The 20,223-nt window shown below is 38.9% G+C and overlaps 1 protein-coding gene across 4 annotated transcripts in view; it reads right to left on the bottom strand.

Moving 5' to 3' along the window:
- The window catches only part of ELMO1 (engulfment and cell motility 1), a 315,735-nt gene that overhangs the window by 52,429 nt on the left and 243,083 nt on the right, over positions 1-20,223 (bottom strand). The window contains exon 1 of one of the 4 annotated variants that reach the window (XM_032700449.1): positions 12,524-12,738. The exons of the other annotated variants lie outside the window; for them this stretch is intronic. Coding sequence (XP_032556340.1) covers positions 12,524-12,613 — 90 coding nt within the window. The 5' untranslated portion in view covers positions 12,614-12,738. Of the gene's footprint in view, positions 1-12,523; positions 12,739-20,223 lie in introns of those variants that run through there. 4 annotated transcript variants of the gene reach the window in all.

The following is a 20,223-nucleotide window of genomic DNA, read 5'->3' as shown; positions in this document are numbered from 1 at the left end:
TTTATATCTCCATTAATTTGATTTTAGAAATGACACTTAACAACCTATAATGGGCCTTCTGCAGCTGTATTCAACAGAAGCAAATTGGCAAAAATGCATGAAAATGGGGGAATTACAACAAAACAGAACAAATGTCACATTCTCACTAAGGGACTGGGGAAGAGGTTTAATGCTCCTAAGCCAATTTCCCTCTTTCTCTGTTTGAGATCCATCTCTCTCATCCATGTATATCTACAAATGGACACGTCTTCCACTGGATAACGCCAAGACTGTTGCATCTGTTGCATCTTACAGCTGGCTCCATGTCTCAAGTTGTACATGAGGCAGTTTCTGAAGAATTCCCTGCTCCCTAGTCCTAACCGTCTGCAAAAAGAACGGAGTTCACCTTCAGTGAGAAAAAAAGCCATTTTGTGGCTACATTTCTGCAATATTTATAATATTCTGCAATATTAAATTATTTATAATATGACTTTCCTTACCATGTGCAATAGTATGACTAACCTGAAATCAACTTAAAAGTGATTATTGGGCAGAATTGGTTTTTTTTTTTAAAGACAATGACAGGTTGTACTGCTGGTTACTGAGGTCATTCATTTTTACTGCGAATGTAGGAAATATGTCCAGATACTTACCTATAGTACAAATTACAGAAATGATAACCAGAAAGGAATTAATGCATATCTAAACACATGCACATATAATATACAGGGCCCAATTTAGATGCTTTTTAAGTCTTAGCCATAGGTGGGAGTGCATTCATGCCGAAAGCCGGGTATTACTGTGGGAACATATTGAAGATACAGATGCTGCCTTAGGCAGCCCTTCTACCCACGCAAATTCTCCTTTGCCAACACTTCGATCAGTCTGCGTGGATGTAAGGTGCTGAGATAGAGTAATGCAGGCTCACACACGCTTCTTATGTCTGCTTCAAGCCTGCACTGCAACACTCTTCTCCCTAGTCTTTGCCACAAAAGTGGTAAGGTATCTTTTCACAGGTTAGCTAGTTTCTGGGGCTTTGAAGGATTGTAAAATGAAGTTCAAAATCCAAAACTGAGCTAGTTGCAATTTTTCTCTACCAATCTGCAAATGCATTAAGTGGTGGTGTGAGCCAAGTCAGAGAATGATCATAACATGAGTGGCAGAGGACGTTTGAAACTGCACATGGAAGAATGTAGGTCCTGAGCTTGATGGCATAATGATGTACTTGAACTGTGGTGTTCTGACAAGAACAAGACAAGAAAACAACAAAAGCTCTTGCAAATTCCCGGCCATGATTTGTCAAATTTTTTAAATGCCCAGAAACAAAAAGGCACATGCGTGTTTGTATTTCCTGATGTAGGTATGGCATCCAATCTGCCACATTAAAATCTGCCACATGCTGTCTCTGCATCTACCCTTGATATATGTACTGCAGTTGTCTTTTTTTTATTATTTTTTTCTAATATTACTTTGTCAGTGTGATTTTCACTCTTCAGATATCAAACATACTGTCTATATTCTTACCCCTTCTTTTTCAGTTGAGCTTTCCCAGGCTGTTTCTGGAGTTAATGGAATCCAAAAAAGAATGCTGTACCGCAGTGCCAAGTAACCTACTCCTTGAAATTTTCACCCATATATTGTATCTAACAGCTCAATGTCTATTCCATAAGCTTGCCAGGGAGATGGGTGCACAACCTCTCTTCCCACGCCATCATTCCACAGTTCAGTTTCTGCCAACCACACAGAACACATGAGAAAGAGAGGACTCTCTATGGCACTTTCTTGTTACTTATGCAATGGCATGTTACCACATGTGCTGACTACCTTGTAAGCAAGCAAGATACTTCCACACTGCAAAGACTTGTAGTCTAGATAAGGCAAACAGCACAACGTGACACACTCATGTGGAAAGAAAATTCACAAGGCTGTGTAACAGCTCCATCTGTCTCTAAGGCACAGAGTCCTCACCTCAACTATTATGACTCTCCCTCTACAGATGGGATATTATAGAAGCTGCTGGGTTTTGTAGAGAGAGTGGAGCCCAGCAAATGTTCAACCTCTCAGAAGACTGAATTCTGTGGAGTCCTGCTAGTTCTGACCATAAACTCATTACAAATATTAAAGAGAACAGGTTTCAGTTTATGAAAATACCAGCTAAGAAAAATATAAAATATAAAAAATGTATGATTTGGGAGAGTAGATGAGGAGAGGCCTTGAACCACTGTTCTGCTCACACTCAATGTAGCACATGCTGTCAGCCATCAGTCACTAGAGTCACAGTTTTGACTCCACTGAATCACCTCTCATAGTCAACAACTACCCTTTCAATAGTCAACTTCCCACACGGCAATTAAGGATTAAAATTCAGTAGGGAGGGAAGATAGATGCAATCAATCTTTCTTATTTCTTTATCTTCTTGAGAATTCTTGCTTACTAAACTTGTCACTTTGAGTTTACTAGGGGAGATCTCTACTGTCACATTCCAGAAATCAACTAAGCATCCCTATGTTCTTGCTACTCTTGAAAGGATTTGTGGATCGAGCTTACAATTGACATGGATGCATACAACAGCTTCTGTTGTGTTCCCAGTTCTACAATCCCTGGGAATAGTTGTTGAATCTTGTTCAGGTGGCATGAATGGAAAGCACATGTTGGTTCTGCAGCTGATAGATATGCTTCTTTCTTAGTGACTAAGGTATAAGAGGCTTGAAAACTTTTACTTTTCCTCATAGACAGTGAGTCCTTTATTCAGAGTCCTTTACGTAGCCTGATATCCACTCTAGTGCTCCACACTGCCATCTCTTTTGACAAATGAAGCAGATTCGCAAACACTCTTATTTGCCAATTTGCGGAATTCTGTCCTGCAGCTCTCTGGTCTCTAAGCCCACATATCGGCTTTGTGTAGTTTCCCACGACTGCATAGCCTGAACTCAAACACAGGCACACTTTCTAAGCTGTTACTGAATTATAACCAAGATTGGCCTGCTGGGAAATGGAGTGTTTTCGCATCCAGGTTACTTGGACTCTGATCTACTTTAATGTCACTGAACACTAACTTAATACATCATGCTGGAGGGCAGTCTTACCATGGTAAGAGACCTTCTGCTTTTTTTTTCCTTTCTCCCAGTAAGTGCTGCCATACCTGAAATGAGAGTATGAGGACTGTGCTCTTCCTGGATCAAGCCAGCATAAGGAGCTGTCATAGAACAGAGGAACATATACCTGGAACAAGCAACTAAAATTCATATGATCAAAAGGGCAAATTTTCACTCAAATTCACTCAGCCATTCTTGTTTGTAAGACTAGAAGACAAGAAAACTAAAGGATAAGACTATCCAGAAAATTAAAGGAGTTTATTTGAATGGATTGGTACCCAAATGACTGTTTTGGCACATAAACAGTCTATGGGAAGAATAATTGGGAAGATACAAATGAAAACAGAAGTAAGTAACCTTTCAGCTAAATATTAGAAAAATAGTGTCAGGCTGTGGAATCACCTTCCAATGTAAATGGAAGAAATAGCCTAGGCTATTTAAAAATTAGCTGGACAAATCACATGCTAAGTTCCATGCTCACTGGCAACCTAAAAAGTCTTTTGTCATCTACAGTGGACATTATTCTATCCCGATTACAGATGTAAATGTATTAAGCTTAAGTAAAAATGTCATTATTATATCCTACTTTGGGTGCATCATTTATCTAATGGGATGTCTCCTAGGAAAGCAATTTAGTAGTGCAGCCATAACACTGTCTGCAGTTTAAATGGGACAGAATTAGCATAATTCAACTTAATAGGGGCACGTTTAGCTAAGACCAAGTAATGTGCTACATCACAGCAAATTCTACAATCCTGAAGTTTTACAACACCTAAATGAGACTACAGGAAAAATGCATATATGAATACCTGACCAACAGAATGGGTGGTTTTAAGCGCAGTGGTTTATTTTTCATTGCTATCACATTCTGTTGCTATTCGAGGTTTTTTAATGGCCCCTTCACTTAGTTAGTATGGGTACTTATCAGAATGAGCAACTTTCCAAGTACTTGTACATTCTGTTCCACTACCATACAGAAACCCATGCCTTGTTATCATCTAGCACTGGAAAACAGGTGGTGGATGGCTGCTTTACTTCAAAATCTCCCAAAAGCATTTAGATTCTGATACAATTGCTTCTAGTATCCTTGCTAAATTACAGAAATGACCTTATTATATATTTCAGATTTTCCTCCTCCTCAGCAAGATGATACAGCCAGCCAAAAATTAATCTGCCAGCCTAGAGATCTAGACAAATGCTATTATTTTTTGTAGGTAAAAGAAGAGTCCAGGCTTTGTTAAAGGACATGAGCAATCCATTAAGAATAGGTAATCTAGAACCCACAGAAACATGTTACTGCAAGAATGAGTCAGGCAGTAATCATCAAAACATACTTATAAATAGCACAGAAAAGCATTAATTCAAAATGAACTTCTTACCTCATAGTTATGATACAGAGCAAGTCATGTGCCAGGGAGTTGCTTGTCTGTTACCTGTCTCCTATGCCAATTCTTGATGGATAAGTTCATCATGCTCTAGGTAATTATAGGAAACTTTTCTTCTAATCTTAGATGTGGACAGCCTGTCAGTGGCAGACTCCCTACAGTTACCTTTCAGTTGTCAATGTGTCGGTTGTTAGCCTAATTTTTATACCACTTCCTCAAGAATATGACAGCCATCAGCTTACTCCATGAATGACTACATGATCTCCCTTGGGTTCACTACTGAATAAAACTGTATTTGTCCACCAGACAAATACCTGATATTCACCAGCTAGAGTAGTATTTAAAGCACCTCCTCGCCCTAGGTGATAAAAAAGAAATTTCATCATCTACCTTGGTTATCCACAGACTGAATGGTTGGCTGCCATATTCCTGAAGAAGAGGAGGTATAATAAGTAGGTTAAATGAGTGAGGGGGAAGGTATACAGATATAAAAGGGATCTGTAGCAGCAACTTAATACCTTCCCACACGGAACAAGAATTTGTAGCATCAGTGCATACCATTTAAAAGTTCAGAGTAGGAACTGGAACCATTTAACTGAATCACTAGAAAATCACAGTGACTAAGTAATCAATTCCACAAAAGTGTACACTCAGAAGTCTGTAGAGGCTCCATTTCACTGGTTGTATCAGGCTTTTTTTAAGTGCTGTACTCTGTATTCACCTGTTTTTCTCCATGCACGAAAAATATAACTCGGAGCACACAGAAATAGGTCAGAGGCAACAGATGTCAAGTGCCAAAGACCCTGTTCCCTAGTCCATTTTAGGAATATATATAAAAAATATGGCTTAATTTACCAGAGATGTAGAGAAGCTAATTGACCATGTTTAGGACACCATAGTTCAATCAAACTATTTTAATTCAAATGCTTGAGTTCACATTTAAAAGCCTACCTTTAGTTTAGTGTGTAAACCTAGGAAACACTGAATATTTCTTTAGCATTATAAACTACCCTTGAAGTCTACCTTTTTTACCACTTAGCTTCTGATGGATTTCTGTCTGCTGAGTTTCTATATCACTTCAGAATTTGTTTTTTCATAATTATTTTCCAAAGCAAGGTAGTAGCATATTTGTACAAAAATTCAATCAGCTCATGATAGTTAGATTTACATGGTTTAGGACATAATTTAAGCATTTAATTCTTCCAATTCTTATTAAATTTTAATAAAAGACCATGTCTGAAAAATCAGGTTTTTATCCAGATATGATTCAAAACATCCTGAAAATAACTGCTTTTAAAATTGTAATCATGAAATACTTTTACAATTACTTTGTAAGGAAGGAGAAAACAAAGTGTGTGTGTGTGTGTACATCTGTATGTGTGGTCATACTTGTGTGAAATGCATCTTTAAACCCCCTGCCATGAGAACTCTGAACACATTATTTACTCATCCCTCAGAAAATCACATATCCTGGTACATAGGAAGTTGGTCACTCCAGAGAGGAACATGAGGTACCATACTGTGAGCTGTATTTAAAATAAAATGTGTTCAACTGTTTCTATTATAAACCTGTTTCCATTATAGTACTATCAGTATCTCGGGCAAAAGTAATTTAACTGGGTGAAGCAGAATTGGAAACAGTACTTGGAATTATTATTTGAAAGAAAATAATTTCACCTGCCTGCTGGCTTTATTCATGAGTGCTATTTAAACTCTGAATAAAAACAGGAATGTGTATTTTTTCTTTCAAAAATGTTATGAAGAGTTACCTCCACCGAGGTTTCTCTTAGGCTTCAAGTAATTACAGGCAACACAGAATTAAGGTATGTCCTTATTCCATGCCCCTTTGTCTTGAAATTCCAAGCCTGCCAAGTTTCATCATGAAAATTACCAGAGAATAAGGATTTTTCCATTTCCAATTAGTTCTTCAAAGAGTAGCACTATGAAAAATAAAGGGGAAGAAGAATGATCTCAGTTATCTACCAGCATAAGGTCTGCTGACTGCAGCAGGAACAAATGAACACTAAAGCTGGGCATCATTCACCTGGCTTCTCAAAGCATCTGGTACACAAGAATCAGCTGAATTGGCTCAGTTTGTGACTTAAAGCTTCACCCATCTGAAATCCTGATCCTGGTAAAGCCCTCTAGAAGTTAGGACCTAGCTTCTGACAACAGACAAAACTAAAAGACCAGCCCCCATGCCTCAGAAAGAGTATGATCAAGAGATAAAGTGAGGCCAGAGAACACTAATGGCAGTCATCCATCCACAGAGGTTATTGAAAACAGCAGGTTTTTCAGGATGTCCTAAAAATTCATGTACTAGCATCTCAATGCCTTGAAAAGGCTGTGCGAGAAACAAAGAAGAAAAGAAAAGCTGAAAGCAAAGTCTGATCACCTGTTGACCCCTCCATGCGGCAGCACAGAAAAAAGCCTTTGTGACTTATGTATGGCTATATAATTTCCTGTTGGAGGAGTTTTGCAAACATTATACTTAGAATTGAAAGAAAAAAAGCTGAGGTGAACATTTTCCTGTGAACAAAGGGACAAAAATTTTCCGCACCTGGGTGATAACCTACATTAAGTTACCAGTTATGCTAAAATTCCTATTAGCTGCCTCTCACACGAGGTCCCACATCACCATCCAAGTACATATTTCCCACTGCTTTTCCTAATGTTTTTAGTCTTTAACTTAAGGCCTTCAAGTCACTGCCTTCTTGTAGGAAAAAAAAGCCCCCTGAAAGCCTTCAAATATTGTACCCACAATAAAAATAAGATGAGCAGCCGAACACACCCATCAAATCCATGACATGCAAATTCAAACAAACCTAAACTTAAGCAGACAAACAAATGCATGCCAATCTGTGTGAAGTACTCACTGGATTGTTCAGACGGTGCCTTTACACTACAGAATAATGTCCTCTGGACTTCATACAGAAAAAGGAAAGCTATTAAAATTCAAAGGAAAGCTAAGTTTGTTTTTCCCAGTTGATGAATTTGTTGAAAAAGTGACCTTTTAGCTCAGTTTCCCAGAGGTGTGAACATTTTTCCATATTGTTGATTTATGTGCCAACTTAAAGTAAGTTATACACAGTAGGTGTTCCTAGAAATATGAAAATTTCAGAGTTTGGTTGGACAGCCATTTGAAAACAGATTGCTGAAGGGGAAAGAGACATTGCTAGTTCCTCTTCTAGAAAGGTTCTCTCTTTCATTTTTTTTCTAATTATATGTCTCTATTGATATCAGACTTCAAAGACATAATGGAATTAAACTATCATATAGGTTTAAATACTAAATATCTTCAACAATTCTTTTCTTCCGTGTTGTGCTTATAATGCCTAGACCTACTGTGTTACAAACTAATTTAAAACAATCAGAGGTCATGTTCCTTAGTTTCAATAAGTTTTGTCAAAAATCTGTTTACCTTGGCAGTAATTTTGAAGGACGAGAAATATGCAGTTCTAACAGTAATATCAGTGAGGCTAACTATGCCACTGACTCCTGCAGGCTTGTATTCACCTATTGAGCCATAAAGAGCATTGGTATTAATACAGGTCACATATGTACACTTCCCTCAACATACCAATACACCACCTTTTTAATGAAAGAAAGGCCATCATGAAGGAGCACAGTGCCTATGTTTTTGCATATGTTCCTTGGAGGTCACAGTCTTCAGAACACTGGAAGGCTGAAGATAAGTATCTTAGCTTGACTTTCTGGAGCATCCAGAGAAAGTTACTTTCTAAGGATGATTTGCTTACTCTGCCCAAATTTGATAAAAAAACCCATTTTGAAATAGAGACTGTAGCATGCAACTTCTAGTTGCATAATCTAGTCCATAAGCATCTACATCACATAAAAACTCCAGAAGACTTAACAGACACCAGATTCCAGATTTGCCCTTTATCTTCTTTCCAAACATCTTTATGTATCAGGCATTGTGCCTAAATATTTTCCCTTTTTCTTTTGAAAAAAGTGTTTTTCTTCTTTGGGATTTTATTAGGATTCAACTAATATTTGTATCTCAGTATTTTTCTTATGTATAAAAAAAAGACCAAAAACTATGTAAAAAAGAGGTCAACCCACATCAATATTTCTGTCATTCATTATCCAGATATAGGGCAAGAGCACACTACACACAAGAAATGTAGGTCAAAGACTCATCACTGCACATGCTAACAAAATAAATAACCATGATGTTCCATTTACATAGTTTAATCTTCTTTCTTTCAGAAAAAAAAGCCATAAATAAAGGATAAGAGTCAGTCTGGGATTTAAATCTGAACAAGTAAGTAACTTATTATGCAGCATTGTGGCAGCATGGAGTACTTTAGAGAAGTAATTAAATGTTAAATAATGGGCCTCAGTAATATCCAAAATGGGTGTTTTTCATGTTGGAATGAAGAAAGGGATGTGATTTCTCCTGACCATATGTAGGATACTGCACTTTGTAAAAGAATCTGGTGAAAAAATCTGAAGCCCAACTAAAGAAGAGCTTTGTCCAAGTAATGAACATATAGTAAATATTATCTGCATATTGAGAAATACATAGGAAAATGTTTCTGTAAATAAATTGTAAAGAGGCAGTGGAACACTTTATGCTCTTATCCTCATTTGTGATTGAGTAAGTGGGTATTGAAAGTAAAAACAGCCATTTTTCAGCTCCAACTAGGCAAAAGCTCATCTCTCAGTTCTGCTATTGCTGTGCCCATGGCAACATTTTCCAATACAGAGGCAGATTAGTGATTAACCAAGGAAAACATTAGCTTACTGTAACACATGACATGTTTTGACAGAGACATGAAAACTCATTGGCTCAAGAAAATACTAGAGAGGATGTACAGGTCTATTGTTAACGTATATTCATATACACTACTACACATACATGTGGAGTCAGTATACACTGCAATTTAAACATTAATTCTTGCAATACGTTTGCTTTAATTATCAATGGATGACATCTGTATATTTTTAACTGACAATTTAGACATTCCTTTAAATTGTGAGAGTTTGACTTAAAATCATTCACAATGAATATTATCCCCTTTTTTCTCTCTTAGTTATTTTGATCTCACAGTCAGAAACTAGGAGCAACTTTAGTGACTTAAAAAAGGAACATAATGCTGAAAAAAACAATAAAATTAATTTAAAATCTAATAACTGCTCTGCACCAGCATAGGCACATATATCGTGGACAGACTTTTAAGATCCTCTAGGTAACCACATAGAACATAGAGGTTCACTTTCTACCTTTTAATTTTATTCAGTGCTCTTGTCCAACATTTTGGAGGCTCCTATCTACCTTAACATTGTAATTTCAAACAATCTCTGTCATAGCTATTACAATAACATTGCACCCAACACTGCTGGCTCTGTATTGTTGAATAACATCTATCAGAAAACACAAACACATCTCCTAAAACTAAACCAAACTAAAACAAAAACCAAAACCAACCAAACAAAAAAACCCTTCAGAGAAGGCTGCAAATAGCTATGAGTATCCTGAGACAAGCAGGTGGTTACCCATGTAAACAGTCCACATCACCAACAACAGAGTTATTAGAATTATTATCAGCTGAAGCTTTGACTGGCTGCTGAGAATACTTTGATGTTGCTCTCTTTGAACACACAAACTCTTCCCTCTCTTCCCCCAGGTCAGGTTTAAGAAAAAAGACTGCAATAACAGTACAGTGAAAACATTGCAAACTGTACTTCAAATGAGAGAGCAAGGAAACAGTAGCTCACAGGTCACCAATGTACAAGGTCGCTGGTATAAGGCAGTGACAACTGGCATCACTTTGTATTATGCTCTTAGAGGATGCCCTTTTTCTCCCCTCTTCCTTCTCTAAGCAGACACAAATTGGTATTTTATTCCTCTGCTGAATTTGTGACATGAGATATGAGATTTCAAAACAGAGAATGGACTCTGTTTTCAGGGACAGCTTGAAATAAGGTATTTATAGTAAAACAACATATTTATATAACATGAGAGAGAAAAATCTAACAAAATGCTTGAAATGTATTCAGCATTGAAACCTTTAGCACATCATATTCAGATCAGTTTGTAGTTTGCATATCTCATTACATGCATCTAGCTGTCAAAGATGAAGAATTCGGTATCTAAAATCACAAAGTTCTGGAGAAGCTGACAGCAATGGTGGTAGGACACAGATATCTTAGTGTCAGTACGACACTTTATGTGTGGGCCTCAGCTACAACCACCGTGGGCAACAGCCACACACACACACACACGAAGAAAGACTGCTGACCTAGAATCCTAGGATCTTAGAAAATCCTGAGTTGAAAGGGACCCACACGACAGGCCCAAGAATCACACCATGTGCCTGAGAGTATTGCCCAAACGCTTCTTGACCTGTCCTTCTATTTGTGAATTTGTTGACCTACAGCTCAGAAGGCAAGGTTCTTTCTGGCTGTTGTTTCAGCATATCAAGGTAGAATTTTAGTATGGGGAAAGAACAGCTTTGGATGGAACAATGTAACCTCTTTTACAAGATACACTGGGGTACCTTACTCAATACTTAAAAATGCTTTACAAAAATGAAGGCAAAAGATATGCAGACTTTCCAGAAATTGCTAGCATCTATCTCTGTCAGCCCAACAACGTTCTGTAACTCTGACAGAAGTCTCTTCTTGACCACTTCTTACGCCCTACTACTTATAAATTACCTAGTCTGCATAGAGTTATATGTTTGTACTTTGTGTAATAGTTTAAGTAATGCCAGTTATCTAAAAAAATTCTAAGGTATTTGTATGGTCCATTTCACAGCCCTGTTTTCCATATGCTTCTCCCATAAAAGATTCTTGGTCTATCTTGGGAAAAATCCTCTCATTTGCCTACTCTCATTTTTTCCCAAAATCAAGACAGAATCATGTCAAGCCTGAATTTTACATAAGCACATAACCCTTGATTTATAATTTTCATTGACTGAATTGTCTTTTCCGGTAATCATTTAAAACTCAGGCAGAAATAGGACTAATAAGCAGACCTAGGCCTCCATCCAGGCAAGCACTCAAAAGTGCCACTACCTGCCAGGAAGAATTCTGCTGAAATTTGTGGGACAGATCTCTTGCTCTGGACTTCACAGCCAGCTCAAGTGAACGGAAACCCAGCTTGCAGCACCCAAAGTTCACAAAACTAATAAATAAATTTTAAAAATCCCAATACAACAATCTGTTTCCACTGGTCTGGATATTTACTTCTTAATTTTTTGCCATTTTAGTTATGCTGTTGTACTCTTCAAGGTCCCTTCCAACCCAAACCATTCTATGAGTCTATGATTCTATTAAGTAAAAAAACCCAATCTAACAATCACAGAATCAAACAATTCAAACAAAAAAACCCTAAGCCACCACATGGGACAAAATGACAATGAAAAGCTTTACCCAGGAATTCGCGGCAAAACCTCTGATGCAGATGTAGCACGGAGGCATTTTCATTCTTTGTGTTGATTGTGTAACTACACAAAAATTACACAGAAAACCAGCAGAAAAATGCCGTCGAATGGCATACATTGTATCTTTCCCAGAGGATGCACGGTTCTGCAACTGATGAGCCCTTGGAGTGAACCTGCACCACAGGCAAACATTTTATACGGAGCTGAGATTATGAAGTCTATCTAAGCTGTTTCTTTAAAAAGCAATTCTAGATATTATGCCTGTAAATCAACATTTTTGTTAATGAGATGGTGGTTGCACTGGCTGACTCTACTGTCTGAAAATCATAATCCTGAGATTTAGACTGCACTCAGATGGGTCATATAAACCCAAAACCTAATCACGACAATTTTAAGTGTTGCCTATTTGGCTGGTATTTATTTATAAGTCACCTCCAGCTGTTAGGGATTTTTGGCAGAATCTCCATTTGCATGTAAGGCTTCCAAAAAGATAGGACTGGTTCTACTCCTCAACTCTAACCTCAGCCTGTTACTCCCCATCATGTACAAACTCTATGTTGTCTCCTCAAAAGCTTTCCTTGTCCTTCAAGTCCCCACTATGGTCTCCTGAAGCACTCTCTATAAACCACTCCTGTGAGCTGTCTTAAATTACCTGATACAGACTGAGCAAGAGACAGGTTCTTGCTGGTGCGTTGAATACATATATCCAGCATTCTCCATCATTACTCTTTGTGTTGTTCATTTATTCTTCATTGTTTTGGCATGTTTTTCTTTCAATTAATTTTTTTTGGCTCTTAATCTTCATCTCCACTTTCCAAAGAAAAATGGTGAACAAGGCACGCAGCTCTCAGCAGGAGCAGCAGCAACACTCAGAATGAGAACAGCAAAACTGACAGCTGTGCTTTTCTGCACTGAGCACAGTGGGTAAATCAATACCCCGGCAGCCCTGCTGCCATCTGTGGAGTTTCTGGAGCAGACGAGTTATTTATAGAAACTTGTTTGCACAAAGCCAATATTTACCTGTCGGTGCTGTCAAAATTTGCAATCTATCTTTGCTGTTCCCCTGCTGTTTTACATGTCAATAGTGGAATTTTCCAAAAGAAAATACAGTAATGTTCCCCTCACCCCAAATATTCCCTTCCTGCAAGGGTTGGTTACATTAATTGTTGCAGCAGGAATGCATCTGGTTTCCATGGGGCCTTGGGGATCCTCCAGAATGCCAGAAAGCTAAAGGGTTGTCAAAACTAAAGAGCCCATTTCTCTGTCTTGTTTCAACAGCAGCAGCATGGCTGTTCCCTGCCAAGGCCAAGCTGAGATTTAATGTTACAGAAAAACAATCATCCCCACCCCACAAACCAAACAGGTTTTCTTTTGGAATGTTTGGCTGCTGCTGCTACTGTTGTGACCTTAACCGTTATTTTCAAGCAGGGAAGGAGTTTTAATATAAGATTTCAGCGTATTTGCCTTTAAAGTGAACTCAAATTCTACAGCTAAGTCCTAAGAATGAAATGCATGGGTGATCTCAATCCTGATTCCTTGCAGGCTGACATTTACATCATCAAACTACAGGCATGTCTGAAGGAGACGAAAAAGAGGAACTGACATCCGATTTCCCAGTTTCTTGAGATCAGAGACTGGACCTGACTGCTAGGGCAGGGTGAGATACTGGGGATGGCTTCTGCCACTACCCTTGAGTGGCTATTCAAAGGCTGTCACTAACTAAGACTATCCTCATAGAGCTTTCAGTGGTCGATTTTCTGAAAAAAGGAGTTATTTCACAATGAAAGATAAAGTCCAATTGAAAATGTCAATCAAACCCACCATCATAACTGTATCATTTTCCATTTCAACTAATACAAGAATGTATCTGCTCCTGTAAATCACGGAGAGGCTCAGAGTGCAAAATCAGCTCCTGAGAGCACCTTGAGTTCAGCTCTAAGTGAGCTACCATCATCCAGTGGGTCAGCTCTCTGCCACATCACTGGCTAGCAATCTGCTCATCCTTCAAGCTTGCAGGGCAGGGCTGGAGAAAGCAGGGACTTAAAGCAGGGCAGGGCTTAAAGCAGGACCAGTAGATGCATTTTTCAATAAGTGGTTTAGAGAACAAGGATTCAACTATTCTGTCAGATGAGGAACGGATTCTGTGATCTGTACAGCAAATACCAGTAGAAGTAGGACAGTGCTTAAAAACATGCCAGTCTGGAAACCACCTGAATAATGCGGGGAACAGGTGAATAAGGACACTGAAGAGCAGGACAAAATCTTCCAGATTTACTTTTGTCTATTTTAATATTAATTACTGAGCCCTGTGACTTAAACAGCTTCCTAGCCCTTGGCTAAGAAACAGTAGAGCCAGAAAATGGAACAGGGAAATTTCTCATTCTTGTTTTCTCCACTGAGACTCACTAAAAGGTTTCTCTTTATATAATGTGGTTTCAGATGGTTTTTGAATATTATTTAAAGAGCATGTCAAAGCCACAACAAAGTAATTCTTCCTCTTAGATAAGGTCCATGAACTCCCCCCAGGGTAAATATTAAAGAGCCTGCAGGAAAACTACTTGTTAGACAAATGGAGCCACAGATGTGACTTTCATCTGGTGCACAAAGCAGGGATGTTACATACAAGGCAGACATACCCAATTATGAAAAGTACTATTTCTAACACAGACATTCCTCCAAAACAAAAGGTTCCTAGATTTTTACCTTTTTTTTTTTTTTGGGGGGGGGTGAGAATTTTCTAGTCTTGTCTCCTGCACTAGGAGTCTAGTTTTATTTTTTATAACTGACATCAAAATTTTTGAGAGCCGATAATGCTCAGGATCTCACAGGATCAATCTACTGGTGACAAATGCTCATCGTATGTGCACTATATCCACAACTGCTAATTTTTCTTTTCTTAACACAAATATCTGGAGCATACTATGGAACCCCCAGGGCTCAAAGTTCTCCTGCACTCAGATCTATCCATAGCCAGAACATGGTACTTTTCATTGCACGTCATTATTAACCAGGTTTTATATTTGTAATATCAATGCTTCTATTGTGCTTTTCCAGACCTAGTCTAGCTACCACTGTGCCATTGCTCTGTGTTGATTATACAAATATTTGTCCTATACTACCAGAAAGCAAATATTGGCCCCTATGCCAAGTCTTTGCCGGGGCTTACAGCAATAAGAACGCCCCTCAAAAAGACGAGAAGGCTGGTGGAAATGGTAGTGACAAAACAGTGGTTGATTTTAAAGACTGGACTGAAGCTTGACATATTCATGGATACCCAGAAATTCTCCTTAACTACAGATAGCACAATAATACCAATTAGCACTACTTGAATAAAGGAGAGTTAAAAACTTGACAAGGACCATAGTCTGGACAGAGCCTGAAGGTTCATTTCTCACTTAAAATCCCCAAAACAACTGAAAGAAGGCAATCCCTTTTAATTTATGCACTCTGCTAATATTTAAATTGCACAGATCTAACTGCTGACTGCCACAGGTCCCTCTGTATGACCTCGGACACATAATTTAATTCTTTCATGAGTTATTCTCCTTTTGTCTTATTCCCCAGAGCTGAAGAGTGGCAACTATCACATCTAAGAGAGTAGACAAGGCAAACTAATGCTATGGGTAGTATTAGTACCTCTCATGCATGCGTTGCACACGCTCAGGGTTTAAGTCAATGCCATTTAAGGCTATGAGAACAAGATCCAGGAGGGAAACTGAAAATGTTGGGTACTTTTGCTTTCCCCTGAATTACCAAGGAACTTTGTCCAAGAAATGTAATTTTCAGATACCATTTCATATAAGAAATGAAATCCTGAGATAAGCAATCGCCTTGATTTGTCCTTTGGCACATTATGCAGGCCACTTAGTTCTCCATAAGGATCTACATGGCTTAAAGAACATTGGGAACAGGGAATGTCATGCCCTGAAGCATGCAACAAGACAGCTGGAATAGAAGTTTAATGGTCTCCTCTGCTCTTATGTCTATTACTGAGTTCCAGGGATGGGACCTAGATGACCCAAGTGATCCTTTTCAGTTCAATGTTTATTAGTCTTTTCTTTTCATCTGTCTGATTTAAAAGAAAAAAAGGAAAAAAGCTGATTGCAGCCTTCAGCATACGTGCGTGATTAGGGTAATGAGGAAGAGACCATTTTACTAAGCAGTTCATGGATTCTTTCTCTCTTTCAAATTTCAGAATGCAGCTGGTTTCAACCTCCCAGCTGGCAAAGAGGGGACTTCTCACCATAAGTACTCTGCTTAATCTGGGGACTTCTCAAACAGACACAGCTGAAGTAGCGACATGATTATAGGCCTTGGTCAAGTGTTGCAATGCAAGATGATTTATACTAATCAGCATTCTCTAGAATCAGTACAAAACAAATCCAACACAACTACAGATCTCAAAAGAAGTCTTTCTTAGCCACCACTCTTTTCTTTGTCTGAAAATACCCTCTTGGCAGAAGGTAGCTAAGTAATCAAACATTTAAAGCAGCAAAGGACCAGCACACAACACAGCGTGGACATCGGAAACATCACTGGCATGTGTTAAACACCTCCTGTAAATTCCTTTAGGTGTTCACCTATGGTTGTGACCATAAGAAAAACTTAACCTTTCTCATATTTCAGTACAATGGTGGTCTCTATACCTCTAGAGATTTCCAAGTTGTCAGAAGTTGTCCATTTTTATTCATGACAAAAATCCCATCTATCTCTGCTCTACTGAACACTGAAAGGAAATGCGTATGCTAAGACAGATGTGCAAATCTCCTGATTTGTGAAGGAATAAACCTGATATACATGGGCTATTTTAAATCCAGCTTAAACCCCAATTCACAGGCACTTTAGAGGGTTAAAGAAGGAAAGAGTGAGGGGAGAGGTGGATTTGTCTGGTTCCACCTAGCTTTCATGGCACTGTGGAAAAGGAGACAGATGCTTTCTTGCTGTGCTCTCAAGATGCAACTTCTCTCTCTGTCAATTCTATTTTGCTTTTGATGCCTCAGAGCAAAGTGCCAGCATCCACGTGGCCACTACATGTTACCTGCACACTGGCATGGTAGAAAGAAGGATGCGGGAAAAAAATGTAAGTAAGCTACAAAAGTGTTTCAAAAGAAAGAAAGAAAGAGGAAAGTTACCGCAGTCAAAAATCTCAGAACAACGGACTTTGGACCAGATTCCAATCTGTTTCTCACACTGGATAATAAGCCAGATTTTGGACACAAAACCGGTGCTATTCATGGACAGTGATGTATGAAAAATGTGAAGAGAAAAGCATCTGTTTTGAAACCTTTAAAAAATACAATACATAGGAACTAGAACAGGCATTTCATAGAATCATAAAATCATAGAATCAGCCAGGTTGGAAGAGACCTCTGAGATCATCAAGTCCAACCCTTGATCCAACACCGCTGTGGTTACTAGGCCATGGCACTAAGTGCCATATCCAGTCTCATCTTAAAAACCTCCAGGGACAGAGAATCCACCACTTCCCTGGGCAGCCCATTCCATTGCCTGATTACCCCCTCTGCAAAGAATTTCTTCCTAATATCCAACCTAAACCTCCCCTGGCACAGCTTAAGACCATGCCCTCTTGTCTTACTGATAGCTGCCTGGGAGAAGAGACCAACCCCCACCTGGCTACAACCTCCTTTCAGGTAGCTGTAGAGAATGATGAGGTCCCCCCTGAGCCTCCTCTTCTCCAGGCTGAACAACCCCAGCTCCCTCAGCCTCTCCTCATAGGATTTGTGCTCAAGTCCCTTCCCCAGCCTTGTTGCTCTTCTCTGGACCTGCTCCAGCACCTCAATATCCTTCCTGAACTGAGGGGCCCAGAACTGCCTACCCTAGATCAAATTCTAGCTGGTTTAATTCACCTTCAGTAAAAAAGGCTCTGCCTTACTGGCCAAACGCAAGCCATACCTATGGCTCCAGAAACACAAACAACAGCCTGTAGCAATCCAAAAGGAATCCAAACTGTTCCTCACATCATAAACCTTGCCCACATCAGCTCTATCAGAACATGAGCCCTTTTGCTCACAAACATGATCAGGGTCATTAAGATCCCCTCATTAGCAGAATTTTCCACTGCCTCTGCGTAGGTATGGATAGGCTGAGAAAGGCCAGACACTGGAACCTCCTTTATTTTGTAGAGGAGAGCACATAATCCTGGGGAATGGAGAGGGTGTTTTTAATTAATCAAAAATAAACAAAAGTGCCTGAAAACATAGTGAAGAATAGAGACTCAGCCTTCTGTAGGTCAGACCCAAGGGCTACATTCGTACCCTGGGGCAACTTCATTATTCTCAGATAAGCTACACAAAGGATTAATTTAACCCTCAGAAAAGGGTCAAGAGAAACTAGGAGAGGAACAGAATAACCCATTAATAAAAGCTATAAGGATACATGTTCATTAAGTTTAGTTCAAATGCCTCCTTTCAGTTGCTGTTTTTATTGCAAGCAGGTATATACGGTAACATTACCATTTCTATTCTGCTCCATCTGCTGTTGTCACAGCCCTTTTTCTATCATATATTCTCAAATGACTTTTATTTGAAATAATTTATATTCTCAAAACCCGTAAGAGCTGGTGAAGTACTCTGAGGCTTGTTCACACGTCTACTTGAATTTTTTCTTTTGCTTTCTTTTAACAAATTCATAAACTGTATCTGTAAGCCAGAGAACAATTATTTTTTTTTTTAATGAAGCTGCTTTCCGTTTTATAGCTAATTGTTTCAGTTGTGGGTTGCAAGCAGTGTTCCTATTCCAGAAAGAGAACACTGTCAGGTTCTAAAATATGACCGTGTACCTTAGGTGTAAAATTGTGCAATAGCCCATTATTATATCAACTGCCACTATCGAGCTAGAAAAAGAAGAAAGGGGGTGGAGAGACAAGACAGTAACAGCAGGAACATCCTAGAACTCAGTATTTTTTAAATGCAGGGACACATTTTTGGTAGGTATTTATATTTCCAATCTTTTCTTCCTTGAAGATAGCTGGTTTTTGGTCAGCATGGTGAAGATGCTACACTGTCTTCTATTTGTTTTCATGAACTAAAGAATCCCAATGTAAATGGAAGTACTGTGAAATGTAAATGACACAGAAATTACTGAAATACTTTTTCCAATCCCAGGACTTACGCTAAGACAGTTGTGTAAGTAGAAACAAGGTGGAAAATAACTCTGTAATACACATCTCATTGAAGGTAACATACCTACTGTCTCCAAAGCAAATAATATGGTCTGTTCTCTTGTCTTCCCTCCCTTTCCTTTTCTTGAGAAAAAGCTGTCATTCCTTCCTCCCCAGTAAGCCAACTTGAATGTCTCCCATGTCACAGCAGGCCTGCATCTGGTTCTGAGAAAGCATAAGTGCACAGTAGGAGGATACATTGGCTCTGGTCATGGTGGGGGACACCCCAATCATGTAACAGTGATGCAGCCCACAACCTTCAATGTTTATTTGACCCAGCATTGTTCAACAACCAACCAAACTGGCATCACTAGTCTAGTTTTAAACCTTGACAGTGCACAGCTATGGCCTATCATTTAACACACATTATATAGTATACTTACTCAAATGTTAGCTCTTTCAGACACAAATTTGGCTCTAACCCTGATAATATTGAGTTTTGAAGAAAGATAGCCCTCATTTGGACCCAGTGAGACAGAAATAAGTTTACTGAACACAAGAAACAATTTCAGGTTTAGCACATAGCACTGGGTACTCTTGCTTCTCTACAAACCCACTTCTGCTCAAGGAAATTTCACATCTCCTTTAAGAAACTAAAATTGTAGTATTTTAACTGCAAAAGCATCCTTGGCTAATAAATAGGTTTACATCTGTAAACTTTATTGCAGTTCGTTTGCAAGGTAACATAAACCCTATGGGCACAAGTCTATTTTTGCTTGCTCTGTATACTTTATACCTGCAAAATCCTGTTAAGTCAGGACAGTGTTACTGCTCATGGATGACAGAGGTGGAAAGCCAGGGAGCAAGAGTGAAGTTCTCTTGCTTGGTTCAAGGTGGCACAACAAATCTGTGGTGGATGGAGGAACTGAAGCAGATTGTGTCAGTCTGACTTAGTCACCAACCTCACCATGAGACAGTGCTTTCTTTCTCCTTTGCTGCTTCTCAGAGATAGGATGCCTGCCAAATACAAATAATACCATCTTATTCAAGGCTGGTCTTAGTGTTTCCATTTTGGATACGGCATAACTGCTTTCTCCTCCCTTCAAAACACACACTGCCAGCTTCAACAAATTTTGGCTTACTGTTCTGCTTTTTCCCACTCTTCACTCTTCTTTGCCCCCAAAGGCTGCAAGGACGTGCATCCTGCTTTCCTCCTTTGGATTTTGCTGAGT

Source organism: Chiroxiphia lanceolata, chromosome 1 (assembly GCF_009829145.1).
Source record: "Chiroxiphia lanceolata isolate bChiLan1 chromosome 1, bChiLan1.pri, whole genome shotgun sequence".
Classification (NCBI taxonomy): Eukaryota; Metazoa; Chordata; class Aves; order Passeriformes; family Pipridae; genus Chiroxiphia; species Chiroxiphia lanceolata.
This window is presented reverse-complemented; position numbering and strand designations above follow the sequence as displayed.